The 13,720-nt window shown below is 46.4% G+C and overlaps 1 protein-coding gene across 5 annotated transcripts in view; it reads left to right on the top strand.

Annotated features, from left to right (window-relative positions):
* Dgcr2 (DiGeorge syndrome critical region gene 2) overlaps positions 1 to 13,637 on the top strand; it is a 92,819-nt gene extending 79,182 nt beyond the window's left edge. For 4 of the 5 annotated variants that reach the window (XM_047560866.1, XM_047560865.1, XM_047560864.1 and 1 more), the window contains 4 exons: positions 1,810 to 2,013; positions 7,772 to 7,924; positions 8,927 to 9,163; positions 10,801 to 13,637. In XM_047560866.1, the coding sequence (XP_047416822.1) occupies positions 1,810 to 2,013; positions 7,772 to 7,924; positions 8,927 to 9,163; positions 10,801 to 11,057 (851 nt within the window). In that variant the 3' untranslated portion in view covers positions 11,058 to 13,637. The remainder of the gene's footprint in view (positions 1 to 1,809; positions 2,014 to 7,771; positions 7,925 to 8,926; positions 9,164 to 10,800) is intronic. The other variant, XM_047560867.1, reaches the window with a different exon arrangement.
* Positions 13,638 to 13,720: the final 83 nt, after the last annotated feature.

The raw sequence follows: 13,720 nt of genomic DNA, 5'->3' as shown, positions 1-13,720 counted from the left end.
AGTAACAAGTCATTTTCTGTTTACTCCTTTTAAGATTTTCACCTTGTCTTCAACTTCTGCATTTTTACTATAATCGTTCTACTTGTGACTCTTTTACATTTATCCTACTTAAAGTTTATTACATTTCCTGGATGTGTAGGATTTTGTTTTTTCCCTGTTGCTTTTTCTCCTCTTCCTTTGGTACTCCCATTTCACATATATTGGTGTACTTAGTGTTATTCCATGCTTTTCTCAAGATTGTTTATTTTTCTTCATTCTTTTTTTAAAATTTTTGTTGTTGTTGATGAACCTTTATTTATTTATTTATATGTGGTGCTGAGAATTGAACCCAGTGCCTAGGTTGAATTGAACACATGCTAGGCAAGCACTCCATCACTGAGTACAACCCCAGCCCCTATTCTTTTTTTGTTTTTAATTTCTTTTTTAGTTGTATGTGGACATAATACCTTTATTTTTTAAATTTATTTTTATGTCATGCTGAGCATCAAACTCAGTGCCTTACATGTGCTAGGCAAGCGCTCTACCCCTGAGCTACAACCCCAGCCCTCTTCATTCTTTTTCTCTGTTTTAGCACAGATTTATTTTATGTGAATTTCTTTCCCTGGGAATTCCTGATTAAATGGTCAAATAGATTTGATCCTAATCCTAACTGAGGACCATGGTTATGAAACTTCTGAAAAGTTGTTTTCTAAACATCCACATTCCATTTAGAGATTGAAACCAGTTTCCTTCTCCACATCCCTTTACCTTTCACCAAGTGTGCCCTGTTGAGGACTCACTTCATCCCTTATCTCCTCCCCAGGCATCTGTTGTATCTGCTGACCAGCTTAAAGGACTGATTATAACTGTTTCCCCTACTTTAGTCCCAGCTCAGCTCTATGATGTTTACCACGTGTTTCAGCTTGAGGGAATTATCTTAAGAACCACAAACTTCTTTGGAGACTTATTTGAGACACATTCTGATTTTAAAATGGTTAATGTCCATAGCAGTTACGTCTTAGAATTGAAGAACTCTAATAAACTATTTAGTCAACTTAAAAGCAAGTGCTACTTTGGATTGTGCAGAGGGGAGTGAGGGGAGGGGTGGGGCAGTGGGGATGGGAAGGAGAGGGTAGAATGAGACAGAAATTATTACCCTATACATGTATGATTACACTGGTGTGACTTAGCACTGTGTACAGCCAGAGGAATGAGAAGTTATGCTCCATTTGTGTACAGTGTGTCAAAACGCATTCTACTGTCATATATAACTAATTAGAACAAATTAAAAAAAAAAAAACAAAAGAAAAACCTTTCTGATTTTAAAAAAAGCCAATGCTAGCTGGGCATGTTGGCACACACCTGTAATCCCAGCCACTTGGGAGGCTGAGGCAAGAGGATCATAAGTTCAAAGCCAGCCTCAACAGCTTTGTGAGGCCCTAAGCAACTTAGCTGTCTCAAAAATTTCAAAAGGGCTGGAGATTTAAGCACTTCTGGGTTCAATCCCTAGTACATGATTTTTTTTTTTTTTTTTAAGCAAATGCTTCTGCAGGGACCTTCACCCTGCAATCTGGCATTCTTCTCTCTTCTAGCCCTCTGTGCTCTTTGGGCTCTGTTTACCCTGGCCAGGTGTGCTTTGTTGTAACAGTGTGTTGTATAGTATGCTCTGGGATGATTGCTCCCATCACTGTGAAGCAGATCCATGGCATTCCTGCACGGGGAGGACACGTACACAATCTGGCTAGCTCCTTAGTTGTCCCCCAGGTGGATTGGCTCAGCATTTCCATTGCTGCTAATGCATACATCTGTGCACATATGTGCCTGTTGCAGGTCAAACTTGTGTCGACATCAAGGACAACGTGGTTGATGAAGGATTCTACTTCACCCCCAAGGGGGATGACCCATGCTTGAGCTGTACCTGCCACGGAGGGGAGCCTGAGATGTGTGTGGCTGCTCTTTGTGAGCGGCCTCAGGGCTGTCAGCAGTATCGCAAAGACCCCAAGGAATGCTGCAAGTTCATGTGTCTGGACCCAGGTGAGACTCTTGATGGTGGATCCTGAGTCAGTTTCTCCATTCTGGGCCAGAAGATAGATGGCCTTTTGCTTCCTCGGTGATGGGGCTTTGTGAGAGCTCATTGCACATAGTACAGCAGTGATGGCAGTATTTGCTCACAGCGCTGTCTCAGAGACTCTGACAGCGAGTATGTGCCACACAACCTGTCCCCCATAACTGCTGACCCTTCATGTTGCCTCGTTCCCATTCTCAGGTAATAGGTATCATTCACAAATGAACCTAAATTTGAAGGTGACTGGTTGTTCACAAATCAACTGAAACTGGCAGCTTTAAACCTATCTTTCTCTTTCTTCTTAAAACTGAGAGCTATACTGAAGAACCACATTCAGGTTCTTCTTCTTTCTATTATGGCAGGATGTGGAAAGGACTGACAGCTGTCTTTGCTTTTTTTTTTTTTTTTTTTTTTTTTTTTTTTTTTTTGGTGGTGCTGGGGATCAAACCCAGGACCTTGTGCATGCAAGACAAGCACTCTACCGACTGAGCTATCCTCCCCAGCCCCCTATCTTTGCTTTTATTTCATTATTTTTTTTACTAATAGACTCTTTAAGAAAAAGATGAAATATCATCCTCAGTTTTAAAATAAAACTCCTCTCCAAGTGGTGCTTTAAGGTGAACACTCCACATGAATTCAGCTTCAGGTTGACCCAGCTCCTTCTGCTTGCAACAAAAGAGCAGCAGGTGGAGTCCTGCTTCCTAGGCTTACTAATCACCCATCAGACACTCTGCATGGCATGCTTCATTACCACACACAGTGCTGCTGGCAGCTCTTCATGAATTCAGGTCTTAAGTATAAATCCAGAGTATGACTTACTTTCTTTGTTGGGTGCCACAGTGTGAGAATGAAGTGGCAAGGGCTCATGAAAGCTCCTGGGCTCATGGACCCTTCAAAATAGCAGTTTGAGTAGGTGTGGTTCTCCATCCCCAGGGAGGAGAGGCTAGAGCCAAAGTATGAGGGCATAACAGTGAGAGCTGTCTGCAAGTGGAGTATTGTCAGTTTTCCTCACACCAGGAGAGCTGCTGGGTAGGGCAGAGCCATTCTTCAGAGGCTGTGTCAGAGGCAGGGCAGAAGCAGGTAGTCTGGCCTGTTTACCATCAGACACATGCAGTTGGCTACTCTTAGGTGCACAAGCTGTGCTTACAGCCAAGCATACTGGGGGACAGGGAGCTTGAGACCAGTGAGTGTGGCACTCAGGCCTTCCCCATCCTTCAGGGAACACAGTTTCCTGTTTGTGTAGGATGCATCCCTACAGGGTCATGTGAAGCCACAATTGAGTGCTTATCAAGTTTCCTGTGCCCCTACCCACATCACTCCAAACTTTCAACTCAGTTACCTTTTATAGGAATTGAATACTTGTCTTTCACAAACCATACCATTTGAGTTCTTGGTTCTGTTTCTCAGGAGTCTCCTAGTGCTGCCCTGCTACTCTGTCCAAGCTTTGTAACTCATCTGTGCCTATTGAAGCTGCCCAGGTCTGAGGACATCTCAGCAGAATAAGACCCTTAGTGCATCTGGGAGAGCCCAGAGATACTGCAGGCAATCTCTGCGTGACCAGAGCAGCTTAGCTAAAACTTGTTCTGATGTGGCCAGGCTTCAGTGAGCTCCTGATTTTCTTCCAAAGGCCTTCTCCTGGGAAGAGCTTATACTATACCAAGAACCAAGACCCTACCAAACATAAGTGGAGATGCGGGGAATAGGGTCTTAGCTTTCAGTGTCCCCTTCGATAAGATAAAAGTGTCTGTTCTCTGTTCAGCATTTACTCAAGGTGAAAGCTAGAAATGAAAAGACATTTATGCCAGAGGGAAGAAATGGAAGCATTGCTCTTTGCAGATGACTTGATTGCATAGAAAATTCCAGAGAATCTACAGGAAAGTTACCAGAACTAGTGTGTTTAGCAAGGTCTTCAGATATAAGGTCAATATACATAAATGCATTGTATTTATACATACTACCTATAATAATTGGAAATTGAAATTTCAAAAGAAAAGTAGCATTTACAATTACACCAAAACCCAGGAACTGCTTAACTCTATTTTTTAAAAATCTTCGCATATTCTTTTCCTTCCTTCCTTCCTTCCTACCTACCTACCTACCAGGAATTGAACCCAGGTGCGCTTACACACTGACCCATATCCCCAACCCTTTTTATTTTTTATTTGGACAGGTTCTTGCTAAGTTGCTTAGGGCCTTGCTAAGTTGTTGAGGCTGGCCTTGAACTTGTGATCCTCCTGCCTCAGCCTTCTGAGCCTCTGGGATTACAGGAGTGCATGCATCACCACGTCCAGCTCTTTGCATATTCTTAATGCTGCAAGCATAAACCACTGATGAAGGAAATCAAGGCATAAATAAAAGGAAAGATATGCCATGTTTATGGATCATAAGGTTCAATATCATTAGTAATTTAATTCTCCAGATTATCTATAAATACAGTGCAATACCAACCAAAATTACAGCAGACGTTTTTGTAGGCATTGACAAGCTGATTCTAAATCTTACATGGAAGAGCAATAGCAATAGGAATTAGAATAGCCAAAATAATTTTTGCAATGTTGGAGGATTTACAATACCTGATTTACAACTTACTATACAAGCCTCAATAATCAAAACAGTGTGGTATTGATGAAAAGATAGACATGTAGACTGATAGAACAAAATACCCTGGATATAGTCCCACACTTTATGGGTAAGTGATATTTGAATGCAAAAGCAGTTCATTGAAGAAATGAAAGTCTTTAACAAATGGTGCTGGAACAGTTGGATGTCCACATGCAAAAAATAAATTAACCTTGCACTGTACCTCCTACTATATATAAGATTAACTCAGAATTGTCATAAATCACACTATAAAACCTTAAACTACTCAGGGTGGCACATGCCTGTAATCTCAGTGGCTTGGGAGGCTGAGACAGGAGAATTGTGAGTTCAAAGCCAGCCTCAGCAGAAGCAAGGAGCTAGCAACTTAGAGAGACCCTGTCTCTAAATAAAATACAAAATAGGACTGGAGGTGTGGCTCAGTGGTTGAGTGCCACTGAGTTCAATCCCTGGCGCACTGCCCCCTCAAACAAAACAACAAAACTTAAACTACCAAATTGCTAGAAGAAAGCAGAAAAATATTTGTGACCATGGGATGGGAAAAATCTTAAATACAGCTTCAAAGCATGGTCCTTAAAAGAAGAAATTAATAAATTGGACTTTATCAAAATTGAAAAATTCGCTCTTTAAAAGACATTGATAGGAAAACAAAAAGCCACTTACTGAGGAAAAACATTTACAAGACAAATCAGACACAGTTCTTTAAAATATATAAAGGACTCTAAAAACTCAATAAGAAAATAGAATGACCATATTGAAAAATGGTTTTAAAAAGGATTTAAATTATACTTCATCAGAGAAGATATGGTGACAGGGAGACACCTGAAAAGATGCTCAGTATTGATTATTAGTGAAACAGATCTACATGGAGTACCATACTCAATAGAAAAATAATAAAATAATAAAAATTGACAACATCAAGTGCTGGCTCAGGCATACAGCAACTAGAATTCTCACATCTGCCCCTTCTGGCACTGATGCTTAAGTGCATCCCTTAAATCTCAAGGTCCCAAGAGCTGAGCTAAAGTGAGATGCCCAGCAGTGCAGCTGGTGGTGTAGTGAAACCTACATTGGAGTCCAAGCCCTCTGATCCTGCTGACTTTACCTACCATCTTTTGAATCTTTTACCATGTAACTAAGCTCAGTGAAACTGGGAGCTCACCACTGGAGCTCCTATCGCCCTGAATGGGGGCCATCTGGGGACTTAGAGTGGTTCAGACATCAGATTAAGGGCCAGCCTGGATGGACTAAAGGTACCCTGGAGTAGCATCTCCCCAAGATGATGTGTCCTTTTGGAGCCTAGGGGTAGCTGGGAAATAGAAGACAGTCCTGTCTGCACCGTCCAGAACTCCAAAAAGTTAATAACCATGTTGTGGGTTTCCTAGGACTCCTACACTGACCTCTGACTCTTGGGACAAGCTGTGTGTGTGACTGCAAGTGGTCCAGTTTTTTAGAAAATGCTTCTTTCTGGTCCAGTTGTGGAGGAGTGGTTGGGGACCTTGATCATATTCTTGGGTTTATTTTAGAACTGATTAGGAACTAGTGGTCATTGCATAGGGGCTGCAGTCCCTTGGGAACCTGAGCTGGCTACTAATTAACAGCCATGTCACCAGCTCCTTGAGCTGATGAGCTTCCTCCCACAGACAGGGATGAAATGTTCCTTGGAGGAGAGTCAGAGAGGCATCCAGAAAAGTAGCCAATTGGTAAAAGGATGTATCTTTTTCACATGTCTGCTTCACAAGTGTTGTCAGCAACAAATGCAGGTTTTGGAGATGCTTTCTGACCCCATAGGAAGAGGATAGGAACAAGCTTTGCCCATCTGTGTTGGTTTGGAACAAGATGGATGTGGGAGAGCATCTATTTGCATTGTGTCCATATTCAGTGAAGATAAGGGTGTGCCCAGAGCTGGTATGCCATGGATTGTGTCAAATCACAGCTGCAGTGGAGGCCCATTTGTGAACAATACCCAGTTGACTATGTTTTCTAAGTCTTTTCCCTAACAGTTGTTGGAAGCCCCTGTGTGGCAGCAGCAGGTGCTCCTGTCCTCCCCCCAATCATGGTAAATCTCAGTTCCAATCTTACCTGTGTTGTCACTTCTTTCTATCTGTCACCACCCCCTTCAGTCATTTTCTCTGGGTGGTATAAGCACCTCCTCACTGGATTCCCCAACCTTCATGTTCCTTCTGTACAGCCTTTACTTCCTATATCAGCTTCTCTCATCTATGCTATCACTCAAACTCCAAACTTCTCAGTGACTCCATTGAGAGAGACCCTACTCCTCTGGGATAGGACATCTGCCTGCCTTTACTCTTTTTCTCACTGGATAACATTTCCTTCCTTCAAAGAACTGCAGACCTTGGATAGAAAGCAGCCTGGTGAGGCCTTCCATTACCCTGACCCTACTCTCTTAAAGGTACTTTCTGTCTTTCACCTTTGTCCCTCAACCCTGCCTCATTGTTTTCAGGGCACTGGGCATAATTGAAAATGGTTCTCTAGGTCATGTCTTTGTCACACTTGGGTGAGCTCAGGGAGGCAGGGATTGCAACCTTATGACCAAGGAGGGCTCAGGCGGTAGCCTCTTGTGCAAGCTATGCACCTGGGGAATGGCACATGGCTTCTGCAGAAATATTGTGCCTCACCTGTTTTTGTGCACACAATGCAACTTGTGCTCTGTCTCCTAGAAAAGCTAGTCCTGAGCCAGAAGTCTTTACTTCTTTACTCAGTAACGGAGGGAAGTTTGTGAACAATAGCCACCAGGGTCTGCAGCTCTTAGAAGTGCTCAGTTACCCAGTGAGAATGAATCAGAGTTGAGGCTAGACAGCAACTGTGTCACAGAGCAGGGTGAGGATACCTCAAGAAGGGCTCCATGTGGAAACATTCCTCCTGAACCACTTTACCTTTTCTGCTTTTTTGTATTATCACAGTATTATCCTTTTTGAGCAGTTTCATTTTACCCTTTAATCCTAAGAGATTCTCAAGTGCATTAGCATCCTCCAGTGCTAGTGCCTCTTTTCTTTTTTTTTTTTTTTTTTTTTTTTCTCCTGGTGTTAGGACTGACCCCAGGGCTACACCCGCAGCCCTGGAAGGTCCTTTTCTCAGAGGAATGGGTTTCCCTCTTCCCCCTCACAGATGGCAACAGCTTGTTTGACTCAATGGCAAGTGGAATGCGCCTGGTCGTCAGTTGCATCTCCTCCTTCCTCATCCTCTCATTGCTGCTTTTCATGGTCCACCGGCTACGCCAGAGGCGCCGGGAGCGCATTGAGTCGCTGATTGGAGCAAACTGTGAGTGCCCTACAGGGGCCACAATGGTGGCACCTGAAACCCTAGCCCCACCCTTGATCACCAGGTCTTTCCTTTCCTGAATGTGTCCCTGCCAAGGTAGAGTCAGAGGTAGGTGAGATGCTAGCAGTTTCCTTGGTGAGAGGATTAGGGAGGAGGACCCTCTCCCTTGCAGAGGATGATGCAAAGGTATCCCTCTTCAGCTGTGTACCTACTCCAGGGCCAAGTACACCCCCGGGGAGACAGCAACCCTGGTGGGCACTTGAGCAGTTCACAGGCTGAAATCAGAGGCAGATCTTCTGCTCTTCTATCCTCACAGCAGGAAGGGCATTACTGTTCATTCAGGCAGTGATGTTACCTTTGCGGTGACCTGTGAATGTAGGCCACCTGCCAGAGAAGGTGCCTCAGACTCCAGTTGCTATTAGGTAACTTGATGTGTCTTGCCCTCATTAGCCAGAGTTTCTCAGCAGTGCAACAAGCCCAACCGGAAGGTCCCTCTTGCAGTATGGAGAAGGGTGGGGGCAGGTTGCAACTGGTAAAATGGACCTTACCTGCTATGTGAAGGGGCCCTGGTGCCTCCTAAGGCACCCAGGTCAGACTTGAAGTATTCATATTGCTAGGGCCTTGGTTTCTAATCCATGGGCAACCCTTCTCCCCCCCCAACCCTCCTTAATCCTCATTAAACTCGAAGCAGAAGTCAAAGACCTTCATGAGTTAGACATGCAGAAGCAAATTAGAGCTGGAGGGTGTGGTAGTAAAAGTAACAAGACAAAGTGGCATGTTTTGTGGGGGTAAGAAATGGTGGCACACTGGCAGAGGGAACGGGAAGCTAGAGATTCAGGTCAAGTCTCGGTTTCCTTATGTCATGCAGAATGTGGGCACCTGGTTATAAGAATGTGACACTTAGGAATGGCAGGCTCAATCTTGGGAGTGGGGCTCAGGAACCAGGCAGCCCTTCTCTAAGTGATACAACTCTGCTCCTGTTTCTCGCTTTCGACGGCCCAGTGCACCACTTCAACCTTGGCCGGAGGATCCCTGGCTTTGACTACGGCCCCGACGGGTTTGGCACAGGTCTCACCCCACTGCATCTTTCTGATGATGGGGAAGGTGGGACTTTCCACTTCCACGACCCTCCGCCTCCCTATACAGCTTATAAGTACCCAGACATCGACCAGCCTGATGATCCACCACCACCCTACGAGGCCTCCATCAATCCGGACAGTGTATTCTACGACCCTGCAGGTGCCTACCCACTTCAGGAAGAGGGAATATGGAGTTGTCAAACAATTGGGCACCAAAGGCCAAGACCACAGATGTTCCCCAGCTGTAGAGACCTGGTCTCCCCCACTTCTTTGTGGCCTTCTCTGATCTTCTCTTTGGCTTTCCCTTTAGGGCTTTTCCTAGGGTTGCCTTTGCAGAAGAGGCTTGGTCACTCTGACCTGGCCTCCTCCTGTATATCTGTGCAGAGACCTCTGGGGAAGCTTGGGACAGGAAATCCTCTTTTCTCCCTCCCATGACTACCTGTTACTTAGCTGAGCAGCTCTTGGGGTCCTCTCAGCTCAGCTCTTTAAGAGATGGGGAACCAGGCAATGTTGATCATGAGGACAGGACTGACCCTGGCTGTGGCACTGACCCAGACCCAGGAGTGAGTCATCTGGCTATACAAATACATGTGCACATGTAGTGAGCTGAAGGAATATGTCATGACAGTTCTTTATGTCATGATGGAATGTAGCTCTGGGAGAGGGGCCAATTGTTTGAGTCTGTTGCCCATCTGATCCTGAAAGCATCCTTCCTATTACTGTAGCCAAGAAGAAATATCAAGTGTCCCGACCCCCACCATTTGTCTGACCCATTGCTGTCCTTGGAGTGGTGCCCTACCCCTTTTCCTTATGTATTATATCCTCTAAAACACCTCCACTCCACAGTAGTATGCAGGCAATACCCACCCCAAGGCAGCTGGCTCCTTGCATGCCCATATGCCTTTGCAGAATGACTGTCCTGAGACGGGCGTTGCTGATGGTCTGAGGGTACAGGAAAGACTTGGATTTTACCCTGACCTTGGGACACAGATAGTTACAGATTGGGAGTATAACTGTTAGAACATTTACCTTACACGTGCAAGGCTCTGAGTTGATCCCCAACATCACAAAAAAGGGATGGGGCCAGGATACGGTGAACTTCCTGCAAGGGCTGCTGCTGGTGATGTCAAACACCTCATGAACCAGACTACAGGGCAGTGTAAGGGATGGCATGGAAAGTTGACCAGGGGAGAGGTATAGTATTGGGGTCGCCTACCACCGGTTCTCAAAAGAAGCCCATCAAATTAGATGGATAAAATGAAGGGAACAGACTGCCTTTCCAAAAGCTTCGCTTGGACAAAAACTTTCTGCATATACCATGTGGATTTCAAGGGTGCCTGCTCAATCAAGTCTCCATATTCTGGGTGCCATATTGCATCTGCAGCCCAGAATGTTCTTCCATTTGCCTGGGCCTGATAACTCCCTAGCATCCTTTGTTGCCACCCTCCCAGCACAGAGCCTGATTTGAGCCCTACTGAGGTAGTTTTCCTTTGGTTTGGTGACAGTTTGTTGGTGCATCTCATCCACAAACTGATGGCAGTACCAACCCATGTCAGTTTTGTCAGGCTGTGACCTACATCTCATATATACCAGATGCCAGCCATAGAGGCAGCTGGCCACAGAACATGTTACAGGGCCAATGTGGGGAGGATTCCTCCAGAACATGAGGTCCTCTGAGGTCACCCAAGACCTGTTCACCATCCATTAATGGTGGGAATATTCAGGCAGGAGTGTCCGTGTTCTGCTCAGCCTTGTGTCCCCCTTGCCAGGCTCTCACTTTCCTCTTTTTTCCTACAGACGATGATGCCTTTGAGCCTGTGGAGGCTGGCCCACTGACCCCAGGGGATGGTGACACTGAAGTTGCATTGCCTCGGCACTTGGAGCAGCCTCTGCCCCCTGCGGGGGCCTCCCTGACAGACCTGGAAGACACTGCTGACAGTAGCAGCGCCCTGCTTGTGCCTCCAGATCCTCCCCAGAGTGGGAGCACCCCAACTGCAGAGGTGCCACCAGTGGGTGGCCGCCACAGCCGCGGCTCCCTTAATACCATGGTGTAGGTGGCTAAGTTTGCAGTTCCAATGAGCTAGGAGCACCTGTTTGCTGTCGAGAAGACCCTGCCCCTGTGGGAGACTTGCAGGGGCCCTGCCACAGTCTGGACCCCATTCCACTGCCGCATACCCACTGGCAAGCGTGCGTGTACATAGAATGCGGCCTGCCTCCCTCTGAGAGGAGCAAGCATCTGCACTGAGTTTCCTTCAGGGCTTCACAGACACGGCATAGCTTTTGGTCACTGTCCCTTTTTAAATGGGAGGACAACAAAATGTTCAAACTGTGTGTTTCAGAGATAGGGAACAAAAGTATTGAGCTATGCTCAAACCAAACACATCTTGGATGGGCTTGCTCATTGTGATGGCACACAGAGAAGCCTGCTGGCCAGTCATCAAGCCCCAGTGCAGGTGGAGCATGGGGCTGCCATGCATGCCCAGTAGGCAGTAGGGGGTTTTTGTGGACTGTCATTGTTAGGCAGTGGGTGTGCTTCTAAAGAGAGCCTTTGAGGCTGTTACGTTGGCTGCTCTGGGGATAACCCTTCCCAGTTCAGCTGTGAACATCAAGATACCTAAAGCCCTAAGAAGGGGGCCTAGAAAGAAATTGAACTTACTGCCCTCTTTCCACCTGGGCACTGTGAAGCCCAACTCTGTGGCAGGAGGCCCAAGTCTACTCCTACCATCTCTAAGGCATTGCTATGCATGGCTCCCCCAGGAGGAGGCACTGGGTCTACACAGGGTTGGGAGCTAAGTGGGCTTCTGTCTGCCACACTCTGGAGCCCCAGGCCCTACATTCTGTTGAGTGACCTCTGGGCCTGGTACGCCTCCACCTCACCTTGTTTGTGCCATAAAGGGTTGTTTCTTTGGGGCAAGGGGTGGCTAAAGGAACATCCTGGGCTGTGTCCATCTCCTGCAATTCCACTTCTTGCACCATTGCCACCAGTGGAATCCAGTGCCTGGTGGCTGCATGCACACCTCCCCACCCCTCAGCAGCACTGGGTGCTGGGGGCCTTTTGTCCAAGGGACCCTGTTGCCTGTTCAGGGCAATGTTCTTGTCTCATGACATAGGCCTTTAGCATTTCTGAGGTTTGGAGATTAAGCGGGTTCTGTGCGATTTTTTAGCACATTCATATCTTTTCTACGTCGAATGTCTGGATCTTTTATTTTGTGTGTGTGTCCATGTGTGTCTGTATGTGGCCAAATGTTTGCAAGTGGTAGTTCACAGGAACTTGGCGTCAGTTGGGGTTCTACTCTCCCAAGTTGACCATTTCATCTTGGGTTTCTAGATGGAGCCATGTCTAAGCCTTTGCCTTTACTCGTGGATCATGGATCTGGGCACCTTGTGCCTCTGAGGAAAATTAAAGGGAAGAAGTGACTAAGGCATATGGTTCAGTGGTACTTTGTGGTAACCGGCCTTTATGCACAGCTCAGTTCTAGGCATATTCACTTACTGGTTGGAAACCTGTTTTCTTTCTGTGCAGAAGAATTTTAAATTGCCTAGACCTGACCTGTGTTCCAGAGCTGACTAGAGGTATAAATTTTGTCATTAAGCAAGCTATCCCTGGGCTTGACCCACAGAAGCCAGATCTAGAAGCTGCACTTCGCTTGTCAGAGGGCTTCCTTGGAATCACATCATAGCCACAAGGGCCCAGTGCCCATCACTGAGAACAAAGCAGGAAGCATGTTGTGTCTCCAGTATGTGCAGTGTGCTGGGCAATCAGACTCCACAGTAGCAGTCAAGAGTCTTGTTGCCAGGAGATTCAAGGGTCCTGAAGAACACCCCAGAAGAGCCCCCACACAGGCACCAGCAGTTCAGTGGGTCCCTGCCAAACTGCAGAACCATATATGTAAGCCAACTGGCATGAGGTGCGTGGAACTGGAAAGCTTCCTCTGGGGACCACAGGCACATAGAGGAGGCATCGAGGAAGAGGGTGGCCTGAAGTGGACTGGGAGCTGCAGTGTGGGCTTGCTTTGGGACTGGCCAGGTGTCTGTTCTGGGTACTCTCAGTGTTGCCCTTTCTCCTGGGAAGTATCAGGCCTCCTCCAGGATATTCAGACCTGCCACTGAGGTACAGAGCCCACTGATGTCCTGAGACTGATCAGAAGGCCTGTGTTGCAGTACTACTCAGACACTTGTCTACTGCAGCTCCAGGTGTGCTGGGGGCAGTTGTGAAGGGAGCACAGATCTACCCATATGTTTTAAAATTTCATCTGCCATCCTCTCTAAGGTCTGGTTGTACTCGTGGGCTGATTTATAAAAAATCCCAAGGTCAACCTTGCTGAGACTTGTGTTCTTATATGAGATGCTCTCTACCCACTCCATAATAGGGCCCCAGAGGGACTGACCAAGCTCCTGGAAGGGGCCCCCTCCTCTAGGACTGCCTTGCCACTGTTTATGAAATTGGGGCCCCCTGACCTGCCTTGTAGAGGTGGAATTTGATACTGTACATTGTCTCAATGCCTGTTTTTACATTTTCCTTTCACTAAGGGTTTTAGTTTGGGTGTATTTTTGGTCCAGTTGACACTAATCCTTTTCTTAAGATGCTGTGAGAACCATTTCATCCAAATGCCAAATAAACTTGTGTTCTGGAAGAGGTGTGGTTGGTTCATAGTGTGATGCAACCCCCAGAGCTGCCATGGCCAAGGTGAGAGTGACCAGGGCACCTGCTATTCAG

The sequence above is a fragment of the Sciurus carolinensis genome, chromosome 8 (assembly GCF_902686445.1).
Source record: "Sciurus carolinensis chromosome 8, mSciCar1.2, whole genome shotgun sequence".
In the NCBI taxonomy this organism is placed as follows: Eukaryota; Metazoa; Chordata; class Mammalia; order Rodentia; family Sciuridae; genus Sciurus; species Sciurus carolinensis.
This window is presented reverse-complemented; position numbering and strand designations above follow the sequence as displayed.